Source organism: Geotrypetes seraphini, chromosome 6, assembly GCF_902459505.1.
Source record: "Geotrypetes seraphini chromosome 6, aGeoSer1.1, whole genome shotgun sequence".
NCBI lineage: Eukaryota > Metazoa > Chordata > Amphibia > Gymnophiona > Dermophiidae > Geotrypetes > Geotrypetes seraphini.
Genome location: NC_047089.1, coordinates 70,490,062 through 70,512,252, shown reverse-complemented (window position 1 = coordinate 70,512,252; position 22,191 = coordinate 70,490,062). Strand labels below are relative to the sequence as shown.

At 39.8% G+C, this 22,191-nt stretch overlaps 1 protein-coding gene across 7 annotated transcripts in view; it reads right to left on the bottom strand.

The window, feature by feature from the left end:
- Positions 1-22,191, bottom strand: part of ELF1 (E74 like ETS transcription factor 1) — a 242,524-nt gene that overhangs the window by 20,711 nt on the left and 199,622 nt on the right. For all 7 annotated transcript variants that reach the window (XM_033950621.1, XM_033950620.1, XM_033950623.1 and 4 more), the window contains 2 exons: positions 17,148-17,231; positions 8,419-8,611 (listed from right to left, as the gene is read on the bottom strand). In XM_033950621.1, the coding sequence (XP_033806512.1) occupies positions 8,419-8,611; positions 17,148-17,231 (277 nt within the window). The remainder of the gene's footprint in view (positions 1-8,418; positions 8,612-17,147; positions 17,232-22,191) is intronic.

The following is a 22,191-nucleotide window of genomic DNA, read 5'->3' as shown; positions in this document are numbered from 1 at the left end:
AGTTCACAATGTGCCCATAAAGTTGCACTTAGTTAACACACATTTTCACCTGCCTATTTTATAACTACACACCCAAACTTTATACAGTAAAATACTAGTGCAGGTGTAAAAGATCGCACCTATATGAAGGCCACAGCACTTCTTAATCCTCCATTGCCTTGGGTACAAAATAAGTAACTGTAAATATGAAACCACTTTGTGTATTTAAATATCTCGATTGTCTTTGCATTGCTTATGAACAAAATACATAGAAACATCAAACTCTCATACATTTTCTAACAATTCTTATATAAGCAAAGGTTAATAATCTAATCATATGCAAAAGTGGGAGAACAGGAGATTCTAGAGTGTGAGAGCTTGGAAACAGGCCCCCAATCTTGGTCAGTGACTCTGCCCTCCTCACCCGGTATATCTAACAACAGCACTTTTTGTGCGGGAAAAGTAAGAAAACAGACGATTCTAGAGAGTATGTGAGCTTGAAAAGGGGCCCTTCATCTTGACCTGACTTGACATCAGTGGCTCTGCCCTCCTCACCCAGTATATTTTGTGTGAGAGAGAGAACAGGAGATTCTAGAGAGTGTGGGGCCTAGAAAGGGGTCCTCCATCTTGGCTTGACATGACATCAGCGACTCCACCCTCCTCACCTGGTATATTGAAAAACAACACCTAGGTGCACAACCGTTGGGGTATGGCCAAAGAGGAACACCCCTTTGAAGCGTCTTTGAAATACTTTGATGTATTCTGAGGTGATTTTTTTGGATTTATGAGGAATGAAATGGGAAAGTGAAGGGGATATGTGAAGTAACCTGCTGCATCCACACCAGTAATTAAAGGGCCAAAGGATTGGGGCAAGCCAAGCTGTAAGTACTCTTTCTCCTTCTCCCTCTTCTGGAGTATCTCTGAGCCCCGCCTCTGCCTGCTATGGTTGATTTACAGGTGGAGTCCGTACCTAAAATATTGCAGGACAAGCATGTATTATTGCATATTTCCACTTTAGCCTCTCAAGGGACTGGTATATCTGCTAAAATTACAACTGGTCAATTTTGATCTAGTTGAAATGTTATCTATTCAAGAAGTTCCTGAAAATGATTCCTTAAAAGATATTTGGCAGGCGGTAACCCGGACTGAGAGTTTGCTTAAAGGGAAAAATTGCACAATTATGTACTTTTTCAAATGAAATAGTGTCCTCTATCTCTGTAGTTCAAGATGTTACAAGATTAAGAATTGCTAGCAAAGGAATGCAAAATAAGAGAAATTCTTACGGGCTATTAATACCTCAGCTGTGAAGAATAGCTTATTTATGCATCATAAATTAGAGCAATTAAAAAGTCATTTGCATGTTAATAATTTATGTTTCTTAAATTTCCCTATATCTCTTTTACTTTCAGCAGAAATTTTGATTAGAAAGTATTTCAAAGAAATTTTGAATTTGGAAACCTCTGATTACAGTATTTTTCGCTCCATAAGACACACTAGACCCTAAGACGCATCCTAGATTTAGAGGAGGAAAACAAGAAAAAAAATTCTGAACCAAATTGTGTACTACTATATACTAGGCTCTGCACCTAGCCCCCCCCCCCTCACTCCCTGCTAGGCTCTACACCCTGCCCCCCCTCCCTGCCAGGCTCTGTACCCTTTCCCCCTTCCCCTCCTTGTCTAACACCAGCTCTGGCAGGATACACATTTCAAATCTGACATATTGTAATCACAAAACAGAAAATAAAATCATTTTTCTACCTTTTATTGTCTGGTCATTATTCAAATCATGTTGTGGTCCCAGGCTCTGGTTGTCTTCTGATAACTCGCTTGCCAGGGTCTCCTTCTTTTCCTTCCCAGCAGCAGAAGACAGGCACCTCCCTCCAGCAGTCTGAGACAGGAGGCAGGAGAGGGTCAGAGGCCAAAGAAGGGCCCAAAGCCGAAAACAAGATCCTATTATTGCAAGACCCTACTGCATGTGTCAATGAAGACGTATATGTCAATCTTGGCAACTAAAGTGTTGCCTTTCAACTTTTCTGCGAGAATTTCCAGCCTACGTTGCCTGTATGCAGACCCCAATGGGTGAGGAGGAGCTGGAACTCTGGTGCACCCCATCCCCCCCATTCCCAGAAGAAGAATACTTTGCCCTTGCAGAGAAGTTTCTGACAGTTACTGCACATCATGCAGACGGTAATGGGGCTAACCCAGTTCATTCTGCCTTCAACGGGCGAGTCCATGTCTGCCCACCCTCCAGCCACCTCTGCAGTGAGTCAGGGTTGAAGGTGCAGGGTGGGGGTATAGACAATGGGACATCCAACGCTGCTGGCCTCAGCACATCGAGTGCTCAAGAGACTACGGGAACTCACTGCAGTCATTTCCTATTGGCAATCTGCACGGGGCAGGAGCGTAGGAAGATCGCTCCTGCCCCGAAAGCCCGCTAGACCACCAGGTAAGGCCGGGATGCCGGGGGAAGGCTGGAGGGAGGCGGGGTTGGGTCAGAGCCGGATATTCGCGGTATTTCCCTATTTGCGGTCTGGCTCTGCCCTATCCCCGTGAATAATGAGGGAAATGTGTAGCTTTTTTCAAATAAATCTGTAGTTGTGGTATACGAGTGGTCAGCTAAACACTCAGACAGAGGAGGCAGAAGTTCAGATAAATAAACACTAGCTACTCTTAAATTAATAAATTATTTAAGAGAACCTGGCCAGGACTAATGTGGTTTGAAAATCAGATCAACTATTACAAATAATTAAAACTTGAAATAACTAAGAAAACATTGTTGCAAAGTTGCATATATATATTTATTGCATTTAACCAATAAAAGTCCTACACTAAACAATTTGAAACTAGATCCAGTTAATAATCTACTGAAAAGTATTACAAGAGTTTCCTACAAAGTTCCAAATTCCAAAATTCTCAATAAATTACCAATAAGAAATAAGCTTATTATTTGTAAAAAAATAGTTAATTAGATGAATGTATTTATTGTAAGTATTTATTGTTGATAAGTGTAGATATCTTAGAGAGTCTCAGGGCTCCTTTTACAAAGCCGTGCTAGCGGTTTTAGCGCACGCACCGGATTAGTGCACGCTAGCCGAAAATCTACCGCCTGCTCAAAAGGAGGCGGTAGTGGCTAGCGTGCGCCATTCCGCACGTTAAGGCCCTAGTGCGGCTTTGTAAAAGGACCCCTCAGTTTTATTCTTTAAGAAAATTATGTTTGTTTCTTTGTCCACTTATCTTTCTTCGAGCCTCTTTGGTTCTTCAGTCTTCTGTACTGTTCTTCTTCCTACACCTTATCTTAATTAAAATAAATTGAAAAATACTATCTCCCTCAGTGAGTGTGCTGAGTAAGGAACCTGACAGTCAGGAAGCCTAAACTGTGCAATTCTTAGAAAATAAAAATAATTATTTCCTATTTCTCAAAAAATCCTGACTATATTAGAACATATTTTTCCTATTCTTACTACTGGAGAGGTTTGAAATTCTGCAGTGCTGCTGACTTCAATTTGTCTGGAACCCACATACAGGCATTCACACTTGCATACACTTTTATAAAGAAATATGAATAAAACACTTATTTCCATTTTATTGTTTAAAATCTCAAGGCAACATTACTATTTTTAATCCCTTAGAGAATATTTTCTTCTTCCATCCACAGTGAAGCTGTTATATTCTCAGGAACCGTTAAGGTTCTTTACAAACAGCTCTACAGTTAAATACTGATTTTTACAATTTCTCAGTCTTGTACTGAACTTTTGATAAGGTACTATTCGGTAGCAATAAACTGCTAATTAAACAACTAATGTTTTAATATACTTTTCTTTGGTTCACAAACAATTTTGTTCAAAATGTTTCACTTCTTAGGAAACCTTTTGCATTATCCTAAAACTTCCTACCTGTTGTGAGTTTCAAGAAAAACACCCTAAAGCAGGGGTGTCCAACCTGCGGACCCGTGAAGTATTTTGTGCGGCCCTGGTTGAGAGCGATGCAGTGTTTACCGTCTTGCCGGCTCCCTCCTCTGTCTTGCTACAGCGTTTGCGCGGCCCCAGAAATTTTTTTTTCAGCCAATGCGGCCCAGGGAAGCCAAAAGGTTGGACACCCCTGCCCTAAAGTGTCCCAATCACACTACAGACACACAGACTATTTTCTCAGTCATCTGTTTTCTTATAAATCACACATTCTCATTTTCAGTCCCTTTCATTTTCAGACTCAGTAAGCAGCTGTTCAGTAAGCTTCTTGTCTCCTTGTTAATAACAGTTACTCTCTCAACTGCCACTCCTCAAACAGCTCCCTGGTTTGTTCCAGCCAATCAGTTTCATGCATAGACATTCTATAGGAATGCTTGCACATTTACAACATTACCTTTGTTGGATAATAGAAAGTTAAGTCTTTTAAAAAACTGTCAGGACTTTTAGTTATATATTCCTTTGGGGAAAATTCAAAGGGGGAAATTCTAGAAACGGCGCCTAAATTTAGGTGCCCTACTGATACTTAAATTACTTAAAAATGGCAAAAATATGGCACCGTTAAAGCACCTACTAGCACCTAAATATTACATTTTGGAATTGTAACTATGTAGGTACTTTAGGTCGCCAAACACCACTATGGGTGTGGCTAATGCCAGACGTCGCCTTGAGCTTGTATAGGTTTGTGCGACTCACAAATGGAAGATTAGATTAGATGTGGCCTAAAGCAGTGTTTTTCAACCTTTTTACACCCGTGGACCGGCAGAAATAAAATAATTATTTTGTGGACCGGCAAACTACTAGGACTAAAATTTTTAAACCTCGTTTCCGCCCCTTCTCCGCGAGCTCGGTCACCTCAGTAACTATAGAAAAATAGACAAATATAGTGCAAAATATAGACAGCAGATATAAATTCTCAAAACTGACACGTTTTGGTCACTAAATTGAAAAGAAAATCATGGCCGTTTGGTGGGGGATGGGCTGGGGAGGGCTTCAGTGGCTGGGAGGGTGCAGATGGGCTGGAGTAGGTTTTAATGGAGATTTCGGCAGTTGGAACCCAAGCACAGTACCGGGTAGAGCTTTGGATTCTTGCCTAGAAATAGCTAAGAAAAAAAAAAAAATTAAAAAATTTAAATTGAATCAGGTTGGGCAGACTGGATGGACCATTTGGGTCTTTATCTGCTGTCATCTACTATGTTTTCCTACCTTTGCTGTCTGGTGATTTCATGAGTCTCTGGTTGCGTTTCAGCCCTTATCCTCATTAATCCATTTTTCAAATGTAAAACTTTCTTTATATTCATGCAAAGCCAAAATCAACCACTTATCTTTTTGCCTTTCGACACCTCACCTCTTCCGACATGAATTCACATTTCTGTATCTTCTTCAGGGTCAAGGTGATTATCACTAGCATGTCTTCAAACCCATTCAGTATGTTCAATTATGTTTTATTGAGCTCAACAAAAACATCAAACAGGAAACAAACAAAGTACAAACAAGCTCAGCAGTTTAGATAACAAAACCCATCCCCCACAGATCACGTCCCCCCAATAACCCCTCCCACCCCAACACAACCCTTCCCAAAAATATCTCCCCCCCCCCAGGGTCCTCCTTCCAAATACATCATATTTGTATGGGGGGCTGCTGCTTTCCTTAAATGGACTGTCCTAGTGACCTTGAAATGTATTTTGCTGCATTGGCTTGAGGATGCTGCTCCAGATTACTCTCTTTGGCGATGTCGGATGATTACTCTTTTGATGTGGGAAAGGAGGGATGTGCTGGACCTTTCTTCTCTCCCAGGCCGTACCTTTCAACGCACTTGGGAACCATTTTGGACAACTATGACTCCGCTGGCTCGAAGCCGCTTGCTGAACTGTTGAATCTTTGTCTTCTGTCCCATTTTGTTGCACCTCGTTTGCCTGATCCTTTTCTGTTTGTCAAACACATTCAGTATATCATGGTGGTGGCATTCATTCTGCCGCTTTCGCAGTAAACTTATCAGCTGATTAAATAAGTTAGAGTAGACTTCTAAATCTTCATATATTTATATAGTAGATTCAATCTCTTGTATGTAGTCTTTTCCATTTCAACAGTCTTGCAAATCTCCTAACCTTATTTACTCTGTTGGAACTAGGGTATTTTTTCAGCAGTGTATATTCTCACACCTGATCGCCACCAGCCTATGGTAAATTAATTCATATTTCTTCTTATGATGTCTCATGTACTCCATGAGTATTATAGTCTGGGTCCCTGAACACCTAATTTCCTGCAGTGTCACAAGAAAGTCTGCAATCTGAACAAATGTCCTTAGAGGCCATGAACACTTATGCCCCTCCCCCCTCCCCTCAGGTATAACATGCAACACCATACAATTTCCCTTGAGTCAGGGATCTGAGACTCAGTGTTCCAAGTCCATACTCACACTTATTATCCCTTAATCCTTTCCCCTCCAACTCTTATTACTCTGCCAACATATTATTACATTTCTTGCCCTTGGCATGAGTGATTGAATGTAGTCCAATAGCCATGAATACCTGTTTACATTTTGGAAAATTTTGGGCCTCCTGCTGCTCAGTTATCATATGGTTGTGGAGCCCATTTCTTCATTGCCAAAATGTCCACAGGTTGTCCTTAGTTCAGCACTGAAAAATACATTCCTTTCTGCTATACAGGTTTTCCTAACCATGATATAATGTTTTAATCCAAGAGCCAGAATCTTGAACTGAGAAGGCTCAGCAATAGTAACCAATAAAATTAAGCCAAAATAAAAGCATGCTTTGACCACTAATTTAGCAGCTGCATTTTGAACACACTGTAAATGTTGTAGTTCTGCCTTGGTAAATCCACATTCAACAGTAAATGCTTGCTAGTAAATAAGCATAATCTCACTCAGAAAATCTTAAAAGAAAGTTCAACCTTTATTTACTTGAACTGACAAAACATGTTTTTGTTGAGCTCAATAAAACATATTTGAACATACTGAATGGGTTTGAAGACATGCTAGTGATAATCACCTCGACCCTGAAGAAGATACAGAAATGTGAATTCATGTCAGAAGAGGTGAGGAAAGGCAAAAAGATAAGTGGTTGATTTTGGCTTTGCATGAATATAAAGAAAGTTTTACATTTGAAAAATGGATTAATGAGGATAAGGGCTGAAATATACATGAGTGATATATCCTGTCAGCCATCTGAAGATCCAACAAAACATTTTTCAAATTGTTTTGTTTAATGAATTGATAACTGATGACAGAAGAGATTGCTCAGCAAGATAATAAGGATGTTTGAACTTGTCTAGGTTTAAAATTCCTAACTGTTTCTTTTTTACTCTAAAATACTGATTTGCCTTGAATGCTAAACTTGTAAATGAGGGGATGGACTGAGAGGAAGATTAAATGTGTATCCTTGTTTTGTGTTTCTACAGATACTTTAGAATGGAAAGAAACATGTAACTATAAGTCTGAATACAGTTAGATTAGTAATTTAACTACAAATTAAAGACTGGGATCAGCTGAATATTCAAAATACCAACTTCCTGCTTTATACTTGTTTCATTTCTAAGGTATCCAATATATATATATATTTCTCCTCTTTCCCCCTTTATAGATGTTCTAACTCTAGGAATCTTCTCTGGCCCTATGACTAGATGAATCCTTATCTCTTCTCAATGGCTAGCATGAAAAGTCACAGTAATGACATTCATTTTCCTTCTCTCCACAAGACCTGACCACCACCTCTGTGATGGACCAATCCCAACTATGCCCCAAAGAGTACGAGATTCAAACCCCACAGGGCCTGTCCATTTTCTTTAATTTTAACACTTTCGTTGAACAATGTGGATTTTTTTAAAAAATGACTTTGCATTTGCATATATTTTACTCTATCAGCATAATACCTGTTCTGAGGAGGTCAGAACAGCATTGCTCTATGTGGTAAAATAGGAGGAGCTTTCTAAAACATAGAATCCTTAGGAACAAAATAAAAATTAGAACCAAAAGCAATAATCTTATTTCTGTTTTGATTACCAGTTATGAAACTGATTTAATAATGAATGTTAAATATGAATTCATATGCTTTATTTTCTACAGACTCATTACTGTACATTACTGAATTGGCCACGACATGACAAAAAAAGTGTTTTTGGCATCCACTAATGCACAGTTGGTTGTTGTCAACACTGAAATGTATATCTAAATAAAAGAAAAATGTAAAGACGGATCATTAAATACCATAATCCCTAAATAATAGAAAAGGAATAAAAATATTAATAAGTAAACAAGATAAAGTATATGAAAGAAGCATTTCACTATATTAAACCATACTGTTTCTTATACTCCGCAAATGTCAATGAACCTCGACTCAGCTTTTTTAATATGTTTTGATAGGACAAAAAGACGACTACTGAAAGGCAAAGATGGAAGGACACAAAGAAACCTCAATATGACAAACCTAATTGCCGCTGCTCCTGGATGCCAGCCTACCTGAGCGCTCTGCCCATGGTCTCGTAATTCATGTCTGGCTTATTTTTGTGCTTCCCCCATAACTTGGACACAGCTTTGGAATCTACCAGTTTAAAGATGCCTTTCTCTTTTTGGGTCCACTTGATATATTTTGGACATGTAGCCTTGTCCTGCAGCAAAGCTAATAAAAACTCCCACAGATAAATTGTGTTTCCTGTAATGTAAACAAATTTTCAACATCAAAATTCTGCTGAAACACCAAATACAAACAAAGGTTCTTAAAATGTATTGAAGCTATTCTAAGCTGCAGAAGACACTCAGATTGGCATTATTTTGCAATACATTATGAAATACCAGAGAATGTGGTTGCTGCTAAGGGCTCCTTTTACGAAGGCGCAGTAGCGGTTTAACGTGCGTAATACCGCACACTAAACGGCCGGCCACGCTAGCTGCTACCGCCTCCCCTTGAGCAAGCGGTAGTTTTTCGGCCAGCGCGGCGGTTAGCGCGTGATAAAAAGTGCACGCGTTAAACTCGCTAGCGCGGCTTCGTCAAAGGAGCCCTAAAAGTCAGCATACTGATTGTGAAGGATACTTTTAGTAGAAAATTAAGGACTAACAAAATTACATCTAAAAATAAACTCTCAAGTATTAGAAAGGTGCTATCAAACTGATTATAATGTGTGTATTCCAGTCTACACTTACTTTTTTTTTTTTTAAGTTCAGTAAAGTTTAGGCTTAGTGATTGTTTTTGTGTAAGATTTAAAAAATATATTTTGCTTAAAAGTAGAACAGACTGATAGCTCAAATCTGTTTATGGCCCAGCTCTGTTTCTTTGATGGAGGAAGTGGGAGATGCATGGAGAAGCTGAGGGAAGTTGTTAGAGCAATGGACTATGAACCAGGGAAGCCATGGCTGAAATTCCTGCTTTTGCCTCTGACACCATGGGAGCCATGCTTGACCTTGGGCAAGTTACTTTATCTTCCACTGTCACAAGTTCTGGTGCTCTCTTAGGAGTCCTTTTACTAAGCTGCTGTAAGCACTAACGTATGCTTACTACAGGGTGAACACAGGTGTTCAATAGTAATTTTTGCATGTGTGCATGCCACCCATGCACTAAAAAATAAAAAGTATTTTTTTTAACACTGGTGTGGGTCTGGGGGCAGAGAGTGGGCATCTTTTGTGCTAATCTTTAGCGCAGCTACGTTGCCCCATTTTAACTAATTAGTGCATGGTTAGGGAGCAACCCTTACCACCCACATAATGGGAGGCGGTAGGGGCTCATGCACAAATGGCTATGCGTTAACAGGAAAATTGAAAAAAAATCAGTCATTTTATCCTGCTGGTATAAATGGCTTTAGTGTGTGGTTAAGGCCACTTTTTACCACGGTTTGGTAAAAGAGCCCCTTAGATTGTAAACATTTTTGGTAGAGTGCATTATACCTCAATACACTTACCACTGTACAGAGCAGCACACATCTAACAACACTATAAAAATAAGTATTTATTATTAATTTTTCTGCCAATTAGAAAGTTTCAAGTTAATATGATTAGTTATATCTTTCATTATAATTCCTAATAGTGCACAAACTCACACACAAATTTACAACTGCTTCAAAGTCATTGAACTGAGCAAGTCAAATTAAAAACATTATTACTGTAAAATTCTACACAGTGAGGGTCATATTCTATAAACGGCGTCCGAATTGTAGGTGGTGGTAGGCGTCCTACCACTGTCTAGCCAGCCAATCGGGACGCACGTCTTTTAAAAAAAAAAAACCACCCGGAGACAGGCAACCTACATTGTAGACGTTTTTGAGACTCTAGGAAGGTGCATAGGGTCACCTAAGCTTGCCCAAGGCTAGGCATGGCCATGGTTTCACCCGGAAGTGGCCTTAGACAAGCCCAAGGGGTTTCCCTATGGCTGCAAAAGGCGCCTGAAATGTAGGCCAGCAAAGTGCTGGTCTACATTTCAAATAGACATGGCCGCTGAGCCGATCGCAGAAAGGGAATCTCCCTGCTGCAATCAGTTTAGAGGCCACTGCAGGGAACATGTCGTTCCCCCCCACACACACACACAAAGACGATCAGCAGGAGGGATGGCCAATCCCTCCTGATGGAACCCCCAATGCCCCCACGGCAGGAGGCATGTCCAATTCCTCCTGCCCCCATCTCCTCGAGACATCCCCCGGCAGGAGGGACGCCCAGTCCATCCTGCCAGAACCCACCCCCTCCAGGGACATTTTTATACTTGCCTCCATGTTAGCATTTTTTCTCATACTTTGACTTTTGGAGTGTAGTCCGTTACTTCTTCAGAAATGTAAGTACTCTAGAATTAGTCTGCACTATTTTTTTCCCATTATTTTTGGTGGTTTTTAAATATATCTATGCTGGTTTTAGTCATGTATTTTTCTCCGAGGTTGTATATTTTTCAGCAATGCACAAGCACTTTTGTTTAGGGCATGACAGCCATTTGCTTCAAAGTGGCGCCATATTTATAGTTTCTTAAGTTATTTTTAGCCTTAATATGGAACTTGTCGATATTAAAAATGTTTTTTTAGATTTATAAAAGTACCTTTTGCATCTATATATGAGATCTTTGGAAAAATTTCAGCTGCCATTTTTTAGTGGCATAGTTCCATTAAGTTTGCCATGTTTTCAGCTTTTGATTTTGGCTTTAGGACCAAATGTTGGTTTTATTCATATTCTTGATATTTGTTAGTTTTTGGGGGGTTATATATATATATAAAAAAACTATACTTTTTACGTTTCTGGTCCCACTTAAGATGACTGTCACAGAGGGTTTTAATACAAATATTATTTATTACTCTCATACAAACATAATTTATTACTCTCTTACATGTCTTTGAAATCTTTATATTGTTCTCCTTGTCATTATTTTTAAGTTTGTTACCATATTATGACATTATTAGAGTTGTGTTATAGTTTGATCATCACTATTACTGTTATCATTCTTTTTTAGTATACAGTCAAACCTCGGTTTGCGAGTGTTTTGCAAGACGAGCAAAACATTCTCGCAAAACTTGTCTCGCAAACTGAGTGTTGACTCGATTTGCAAGCACCCCCCCCCGATAACCAGCATCGCTCCCCCCGCTCGCAAAGGCACCCCCCCGTGCGAAACAGCACCCCCTGCCCGAACAACTTGAACTTACCCCCCCTCCCCATCTGTCACCGGCACGCAACCCACAGGATATGCCGGTGCCGCTAGAAGATCTTCCTGCCTCTGCTGGGCCTTGAGCATACATCTGCGCAAGCTCAAGGCCTTCTAATTCTCCCTCTCACCGAGATTTTAGGGGGGGGGATAAGTTCTAGGGGGGGGGGTAAGTTCAAGTTGTTCGGGCGGGGGGTAAGTTCAAGTTGTTCGGGCGGAGGGTGCCAGTTTGCAAGGGGAGGGGGGAGCAGCACCGCTGGCCTCAGGGGGGGTGGGAACATATCAAACCGAGTTTCCCCTTGATATACGAGTATTTTGGTTTACGAGCATGCTTCTGGAACGAATTATGCTCATAAACCAAGGTTCCACTGTATTGTATGCTTTGCCACAATATCAGTGGGCATTGAGTAATCCCAATTGACTCCTACCTGGTATTGTATTTGAATTTTTATTCATTTTTACTTATTTATTTTATTGTAAACATTTTATTGTAGATTTATTTTATTTTTATGTATGTTTTAGGACTCCTGATGCAGGCATAATTGCTGAAATATGGTCCATGTCAAATCCCACACATGATTTCTGTATATAATACACTGGTTGCTATTAAAGTGTGGTTTGTTTGAAGACCAGGCTCACTTTGCTTCCTTTATTTGGACTGTTTGGATTTGTGCAGAGTGGACTGTTTTAGTTCACTGGTTGATTGTCACTATATAAGAAAGACCACAGCATATTTAAACACAATAAGAATCTCTCTCACTGCATGTACAGAATAAAACAAATCCCTCAAATACACACACTTCTAATCAGTACCCCCTATGTCTCAGCCCCCTCCTGACACCATGCATTCTCACAAGTCTCTATAACATATTCCCAGTAACCTACCCTTGCTGTGTATATCAGCATTCTCCTTTCTCAAAAAAAAAAAAATCCTATGGCCTCTTCTGGAAGTTGAGTAGAATTAGGAAATATTTTGAACATTACAAGAATATTAGAAAAGATCTCACATTAGCAGTATCCTTATACACTTCTCCCTCCGTATTCGCTGTGATAGGGGATTAACAAAACCGCAAATACAGAAAAACCGCAAATAACTTTTTCATATATTATTCGCTGTTTTCTATTAAAAACCGTCGTGAATATGGTGAAACCACAAATAACATGTTGGAAGACCTGACCTGTTCCTGAAGGAGAGGCAAAACACGGTGAAGAAAGTGCTGGGAATTAGTGATTTTCTCTGTAAACGCTTGGAATCAGCGATTTCTCTATGCAAGCTGGCATAATTGGGGGGGGGGGGGGAGGAGCCAGCAAGCTAAAAAACTTGAATAATCGAAACCGTGAATGCTGAAACCGCGAATACGGAGGGAGAAGTGTAGTGGCATTTCCTTTCCAAATATGTTGAGGCCTTTTTTCATATCACCACTCTTTTCTATAATTTAAAAGTAATTCTAGAAGAATCTATACATATATTAAGTGCCACTACCTGTATTTATTTATTTTTTATTTTGATTTAGCTCATACCTTTTCAGTAGTAACTCAAGGTGAATTACATTCAGATACACTAGGTATTTTCTTGCCCCAGGGGACTTAGAATCTAACTGATTAATATTCAAAGCAATTTTGCTGACTGCTGACCAGTTAAATTGCTTGGTTAGGGAAAGCCATTAATTTTTAGTGGCACTTAACCAGCTCTAAGTGCTGCTGAAATTTGCAGTTAGTGCCTACCTCAAAACCAACCATGTTGGGGGCATTCCAGGAGAGGAATCAGGATTTGGTCATTTAAATGGTGATATTCAATCCTTAGAAGCCAGGTTTAGCGCATAAATAGAACCATATAAAAGTCTGTTCTGTCTTTATGTGCTAGCCCATGGTTGCTTAAGTGCTTAATATTGACTTGAACGGCTATGTGTTAGCTGGCATAAAAATATCCGGATATTCAAATCAAAGACCAGACAGGGCCAGGCTTTGAATACCAGGAATAACTCTGTCAGCACTGAGCAAAAAAAATGCTCACTGCCGCCAGCTGAATACTGACCCTTAAGTTTGTACCTGGGGCAATCCTGCTGCTGTTCTTGTCGAAGAGCACAAGGACAGCGGCTGGATTTAAACTGAGCTTCCCTGGTTGTCAGCCTAGTACTCTAAACACTAGGCTACTTCCCCACTCCAAATGCAACCTTAGATAAACAAGAGTTCTCTCTCCTGTAATCTCCTCCTCAGAAAGAAAACTCAAACAGGACTTTAGGGACAGAACTGTTAATCTTCAGTACAAATGAAGCAAATGTCCTCTAGGCTAGCTTTTTTGTGGAAGCATTTCTTGACTTTCACCTTTCAGGAAAAGTCAATATCAAAGCTGTCAGAAATAGTGATTCTCTGTTCAGAGGAATAGCTCTCGCATGGTTGACCATATCCATCTTTTTATAATATTAAATTTTGTTTTATAGAGACCTTCCCAAGTTAACAACATCTTATGAATAGCATTGATGAATAAATGGATTAAGTTAAGTGCCGCACTTAACTTTACCCACTGACCAGGCCAGGTGAAAATCCAACTATACAGTTATGTGATGTCCATCTCAATTTGATAATACAGAATGCTTAGGGATTTGGGTTGTCGTTTGTTTTGTTTTGTTTTCTAAAGTATGGTAAGATTTTGCACTTAGTGAACATTAAAGGCAAAAATGAACATTCAGGGGGAATTCATCAAGGCATGCTAAATGCCAAGACACCCATAGAAATATAATGGGCATCTTAGCGTTTAGCGTGTGCTAAATCGGTTAGCGCTCCTCGAACAATTCCACCCCCCATCAGTATGTGCAAAGCCTTGGCAGTAAATGTAGGGGGCATGTCCAGCATCTGCCTATATTTACCACATACATAAAGCAGGGTAAGGCTACACAGCATCATGTTACATGCAGTGCCAGACAGCACACACTATCTGGCACTGCAGATAACACAGTGGAGCACTAACTTAAATAATAAAATAACTTATTGCCATGGTGGTGCTCCCCTGCCTCCCTCCCCCCCACACACAAATAACTCCTCTCTTTCAATCCCTTCCCCATCCAAGACCCTACCCAAATTCAATTTTCTGACCCCCGCAAACCATCCCCTCTTCCATTTTTTTCTATTTTATGTATATTTTGTAATGTAAGCTGCTTAGGATTAAACAGGTTAACTTTTTTTTAAATAAGTCATAAAATAAATATTACATCCTGCCAATCCATTGAATACCCTCTGATTCCCTAATCATCCCATTGAACAGAACAATTCAACATGCCCCACCTCGACCCAATTTCCTGTCCACATAGAGGTTTCAGACCCCCCCCCCCCAAGCCCACCCAAATCATTCTGAGTCTTACTGTTAGAGATCAGTTTTCTATATAAGGAGTCTGCCTCATTTGGAAGTCTGTCCTCCGTATGGGTGGGATGATTGGGAACATAGAAACATGACGTCAGATAAAGGCCAAATGGCCCATCTAGTCTGCCCATCCACAGTAACCATTATCTCTTTGTCTCTCTGCGAGATCCCATGTGCCTATCCCAGGCCCTCTTGAATTCAGACACAGTCTCCATTTCCACCACCTCTTCCGGGAGACTGTTCCACGCATCTACCACCCTTTTCGTAAAAAAGTATTTCCTCAGATTACTCCGGAGCCTATTACCTCTTAATTTCATCTTATGCCCTCTCATTGAAGAGTTTCCTTTCAAATGAAAGAGACTCGACTCATGCACATTTATATTACGTATTTAAACGTCTCTACCATATCACCCCTCTCCCACCTTTCCTCAAAAGTATACAGATTGAGATCTTTAAGTCTGTCTCCATATGCCTTATCACAAAGACCACACACCATTTTAGAAGCCTTCCTCCGGACCAACTTCATCCTTTTATATCTTTTTGAAGGTGCAGCCTCCAGAATTGTACACAATATTCTAAATGAGGTTTCATAAGAGTCTTATACAGAGGCATCAATACCTCTTTTTTCCTACTGGCCATACTTTTCCCATACCTAGCATTCTTCTAGCTTTCGCCGTCACCTTTTCAACCTGTTTGGCCACCTTAAAATCATCACATACAATCACACCCAAGTCCCGCTCTTCCGTCATGCACATAAGTTATTCACCCCTAAACTGTACCGTTCCCTTGGGTTTTTGCAACCCAAATGCATGACCTTGCATTTCTTAGCATTAAATTTTAGCTGCCAAATTTCAGACCATTCTTCAAGCTCCACCATCTTTTTTCATGTTATTCACACCATCCGGTGTATCTACTCTATTGCAGATTTTGGTATCATCTGCAAAGAGGCAAATCTTACCCGACAACCCTTCAGCAATATTATTTATAAAAATATTAAAAACTATTCAATTAAATCAAGTGAAAGTGGGTAATAAATAATGATAGTAAAACTTGAACTCCACTCTTTTTGACTGAGAGCACTATCCCCACGAAAGAAAAAGCCTCAGGTTTTATTTTAGGCAGAGCCTGAATGCTCAAACCTCCTCCACCCACATCATCGGCAAAAAACTTTCGTAGGGGATGTGCAGTGCCACGAACAGTATCGGTGCAGGACTAAAACAACTAACCTATATATCGTAAGGAACTAAGTGTTAGTAAAATAAAGCCAACGTTTCACGGTAAAGACTATTTCTTCAGGGCTTGTGAATTTCCACTTTCCAATACGTTTTTTGAGTTGCTTGCTTTCAATCACCCACATCCGGCAGCCCAACCATACTGTCTCCTCTTCAGGTGGCCGTTAACTGCAGCTATGCTATCAGCGGTTGTAACAACTAGAGTGTAGTACTAGCTGTCACTGATAGCTACGCTTCTATTCTGTCCTTGTCAAATCTGGAGGAGTGTGTGGCACAGTGGTTGGATCTACAGCCTCAGCACCCTGGGGTTGTGGGTTCAAACCCCGCACTGCTCCTTGTGACCCTGGGCAAGTCACTCAGTCCTCCATAACCCCAGGTACGCTAGATAGATTGTGAGCCCACCGGGACAGATAGGGAAAATGCTTGAGTACTTGATTGTAAAAACCGCTTAGATAACCTTGATAGGCGGTATATAAAATCCAAATAAAACTTGAAACTTGAAACTAAGTGTATTAGGCAGCTAGTTCAGATTTTTGTCATGCTGTTTTAACATGTGTTAGAAGTTGGTGCAGGTCAGCACTAACAGTAAAACCCACATTAGCAGCTTAACATTGCTTAGTAAAAGGGCTCCTTAATGGTGATAATAATATAAATATTGTTCTATGTGTAAAGCCTGTCAAATGCAACAATATCCTATAGAACAGCAATATCCAGCAAACATATGTGATTCTTCTTGGGCCTTAGTGTAAACCATTTACATCACTTTAGAAGAAGCCTAAATCCTAAGTGGACATTTTCAATTGGTGACAAGATGGTGATTAGTTATATTTGTGTTGCCATGTAGACAAAGGCATAGTTTGGGTGAAGTAGGGACAGAGTTGTGATGTACATGTACACATTTATACCACTCTTAGGTGAGAAATGCCTTCTACCGATTATAAATGAATCTGACAAATTGACTTAATGAAGCCTATGAAATTATATACATTACCTTTTCCATCTTTGTTCCTCTTTTTCACTGAGATGTTTGGCGTTGATGTAGGCGATTCAGGGCGAGTATTTTTTGGTTTTCTTCCTAAAACAAATCAAAACTTCATTTAAATTTATCACAAAAAAAAAGGAAATAGAAGCAGTGACTTCTAACATTTTAGAATAAATATGTTTGTAATATCTAATATTTTTGTCTATCTTAAGGAGACTAACACAATTTTGAGTTATTATGAAACACTGCTAGGCAGTATTTACCAGGCCAGCAGGAGACTCTTCTTTCCGAGTACATGAAGAAGGACATGGTACTACTCAAAAGGGTCCAGAGAAGAGCAACTAAAATGGTCAAGGGGCTGGAGGAGTTGCTGTACAGTGAGAGATTAGAGAAACTGGGCCTCTTCTCCCTTGAAAAGAGGAGACTGAGAGGGGACAGGATCGAAACATTCAAGAAACTGAAGGGAATAGACTTGGTAGATAAAGACAAGTTGTTCACCCTCTCCAAGGTTAAAAGGGGATAGATTCCGTACAAACGTAAGGAAGTTCTTCTTCACCCAGAGAGAGTGGTGGAAAACTGGAACGCTCTTCCGGAGGCAATTATAGGGGAAAACACCCTCCAGGGATTCAAGACAAAGTTAGACAAGTTCCTGCTGAACCGGAATGTACGCAGGTAGGGCTGGTCTCAGTTAGGGCGCTAGTCTTTGACCTAGGGGCCGCCGTGGGAGCAGACTGCTGGGCACGATGGACCACTGGTCTGACCCAGCAGCGGCAATTCTTATGTTCTTATAGAAAGGAAAGAGTTGGGAAGGGGGTAGCTCCCAATGTGGTCTTCTTGAATCGAGGCTAGGATATCTTCTAGGGGTTTCAGGAGGTAGGTGAGGGGATCCCAAGCTAAGAGGAAACCATGATGACAATTCTTTTCCTATATTAAATGTTAGTGTGCTGGCATGATAAATTTTATCTCCCTTATGATAAATCTACTAGAACCCAACTATCTTACTAATTTTAGCAGCATTAAGTGAATAGGATTCATTATGATTCCATTTATATATTTTGCATGTGCTTGCACATGAATTTTTAGCAGATCTACCATTTTATTTTTTGCTGCAATGTGGTATTGCTGGTTAGAAGAATATCTTGCAAGTAAAAATGCTTTAGCATACCTGCATAGTTATTTTGGCCTTTAAATAACAAGCTCCCAAAAGTCTAGAGCTTTGGACTTAAGGAAGGATAACTTTAAGATGAGTAATATTTTGTTTAGGTGGCATATAACTAGGGTTATACCGAATATTTGGATTTGATTCGAACTGGCGCTAAATAATGCCCCAAATACATTATTCATATTCGGCCAAAAAATTGAATACAAATAATCCGAGTCTCTTCTGTGCTAACTCCTACTAAAATAAAACCTGATCTCTGATTTCATGTTGCTTCTTTAATTATTTGTTATGTTAAAGCTCAATGCCCTTTATTTGTATTCAGCATATTTTGATGTTTCTGAGACAGCTTGACTATTGTAATATTGTCCATCTTGCTGGTACTCAAAAAAAATCTTTACAGAATGCGCATTATTCAGAACGCAGCTGTTCAATTGATCTTCAATTTGAATAAGTTTGACCATGTTACACCTTTCTTTCAACAACTGCATTGGTTGCCAGTTGAATCCCATGTGAAGTTTGGTTGCTTTTGCTTCAAGGTGTTAGCAGGCCATATACCCAACTATCTTGTAGACTTGTTTACATTTGTTAGGTCAAAACACTTTAGACACTGACATGCTCTATTCACTTTTCCATCTATCAAAGGCTGTAAATTGAAAAGATATCATCAATTTCTTATATCTTATCAAGCGGCATCATGGGACAAGGATTTAAATTGTTTAATTATGTCCTCTAACACTTACCATCAATTCAGGCGACATCTAAAAATATATTTGTTTACTAGATCCTTTGGGCAATTGAAGTATTTCATTTACTGTATCTACTTCTTTTGTAAATCACATAGAACTTAATGGCATTGCAGTATAAAAGTGAGTTTTATGTTTATGTTATGTTTATACAGTAGTATAATATGCTATTCGGTACAGCTGTACTTATACTAAATTCAGGAGCTGAAGAGCATGGAGGAATTTTGGTGGAGAGCTTACTTTATAACAGTGATGCCCCAAGTTGGAGTATAGCCCAAACATGGCAAAAGAGATACAGATTGTAAAGTATGAGGGAATAGATCTCCAGAAATAGGTAGAACTAACCCTTGAGAAACAAAGGGGATGAACCAGAGAGAAGAGGTTCTGTAGAGCATAGTTGTTTGTAAGAGAAAAACAAGGTTCTTTTGCACTCCAAGGTATGAAGAGACATTTCTCCAGGGTGAGAATGAGGCTTAACAGATAAAAATAGAAGCACAATGATAAGATGTATATGTCGTCTCCTGACCTCTAATGTCCAGACAAAAAGAAGGGGTACAGAGAAACTACTGTATCATGGTGGAAAAACTGTATATGGTTCAAAAGAAGGGAGCAATAGTGAAGAGAGAACAAGTTGAGGATCCCAAATCACTAGAGACTAGTAGAGGTTGACAAGATCTGTGCAAAGTTGGAAATCAGAGGATGAACAGTTTGTTGGCCTGAACATGGAAAATACTCATAACCCGAAGGCAAACTCTGACTGAAGTGAAGCCAAGATATGAGTAGGAGAGGGATAGGAAATATTCCTTGAAGGCAGAATGAAGTAGGATAAAGGCTTGATAATATAAAGAGCCTAGAATAGTAAAAACCATTTCCCCCATTTCTCATAGGGCTGCTGCAAGAAGGTTGTCTGGATGCAGTTAAAAAAGTCTGGAAGGATGAGGAAAAAACCCAGGCACTAAAAGGTGAAAACAGCGAATTGAGCAAGAGAGGAATTATAGGAAACGTACAGAGGGATTGGTTCGTTCAGTCTAGGAGAAAGGCCGCCATTACTAGACTACAAAGAGAAGATTGTCTAGAACAAAATGGTAATTTGTGATTGAAATATATAGTTCGAGTACTTTCCTAGGGTCAAATATTTTCAGTCCGTTGATAGAAAGCTCAAGAACTAGAATCTCCAGCTGAGTTATATAGTACCGTGCAACTTGAGCGACTCAGTAAGAAGGAGAAGTTGAGATGAAGTGCGTCTGAGCACAGAAATTATCTGCGTAAAGCAAAACTGAAAGAAATGTAAGAGACCTGTATGGAAAACCCAGTAAAAACAGGCATTACGCGCATACTGACTCCAGAATGCATAAGCATCTAATTGTAGACTTTATAGAAAAGACTGTCAGTTCAGAAACTATGACTGAGAAAATAGGCCCAAAATTAGAGCAGCTACCCACCTCATTTCACTGCCTTCTGGCGCCTCACTGCAGCTTGAGTTCTCAAGCAAAGTTTTGGGCATCATCATTGATTCTAAAATCTCCTTTAATGACCACCTTAACTCTTTTATTTAAAAAAAAAAATGCTTTTTTAGCCTTCACATGCTGAGGAAAGTGAGATCCTGCTTCCACCAACAACATTTCGCTGTCCTTGTACAATCTCTCCTCCTTTCCAGACTGGACTATTGTAACTCCATCTATTTAAGTCTAAACAAGAAAGGTCTTCAAAGGCTTCAGCGGATTCAGAACACTGTGGCTAAGCTAATCTTTGCAAAAAGTAAATTCGACCATGTCTCCCCGCTTCTGTCCAAACTTCACTGGCTTCCAGTAATTTCCAGGGGTCACTTTAAATGCGCCTGTCTAACTTTTAAGATCCTACACGGCATCCTTCCTCCCCTTATTCCATTATTTTGGAACTCCTCAAGCCCTGATACCACCAGATCCACCCCAAAATTTAAACTATCATTCCCCTCGTTAAAAGGCGTCATCTATGCAGGAAAATTAGGGACTTCTCTCCCCTTCAGAATCACAGAGCTTTGGAATAACCTTACTACCCCACTTCGGAATCTAGGATCTTTCCAACTATTCCGAAAACATCTGAAAACTTGGCTATTCTCAAAAATGTAACACTTTCTTCCCTCTATATTCCTCCTCTAACCCTTACTACGGTGTTCCCTCTTTATACTAATTTCCTTTAAACCTTCTTTATACTAAGCTCCTGTAATCCTTACTATGGAGTTCCTTCTTTTTACTAAGCTCCTGTAAACCGTGCCGAGCTCTACGATTGTGGAGATGATGCAGTATATAAACTTAAGATTTAGTTTAGTTTAAGAAAAAACCTAAAAGGATGTTGCAGCCTCCTCCTCCCCTACAGCCACTCACAAATCTCCGGGCCTTTTAGAATCAAAAGGAGATGGAGTAAAAAGTTCTGTGGAAAATGTTCCTTAGAGAACAGGTGTAGGGAAAATAGTTGCAGTAAATGGATGCCTTCTAGAAGGTACTGTATAAACATTGATGGTACAGTGGAAGACATGTTGCAAGAGAAAACAGTGCAAAGATCTGATATCACGGGAATCCAACTTATAGGCTCTTCACCTCTGTTAGATCCCATTAAGTCTTTAAAGCAAAGTATCCAAGTAACAGGAAAAAATCACCGTACAGGTTCTATACCCCATAGTGGAATCCTGAAGCAGTTGAAGCCTGAGCGATGCATGCTGAAATAGATTTAGAGGAATCCAACTTTACAGACTCTACACCCATGTCAGATTCCCCTCTTAGTGGAATGGAGTCCAGGCAATAGGAAAAAAATCACCTTACAGGCTCTACATTCATGGTGGATTTTCCACAATGCAAGCCTGCTCAGTGAAGTTCATAGGAAACAGGAAGTAGAAAAACTGCTGAAAATTAAACTCGAAATGGAGTCCATGTTGCGGACAACTGAGGGTTTATTATTATTTTTTTTTTTAGGCAAGCATGTTAAAAAGATAAACCTTCTATAAAGACTGTGAGATGTCATAGGTCTATTGATATGAAAGACCAATATTGAAAATATAGTGACAGCAAGCTCCAATTGAGCTGGAAGAATTGGGCAGAGTCGAACAACTTCTGTTGAATTGCCCCTGAATCAGTTGAAAGCCGCTGGCAAATTTGCTGCTATTGCTGTGGCT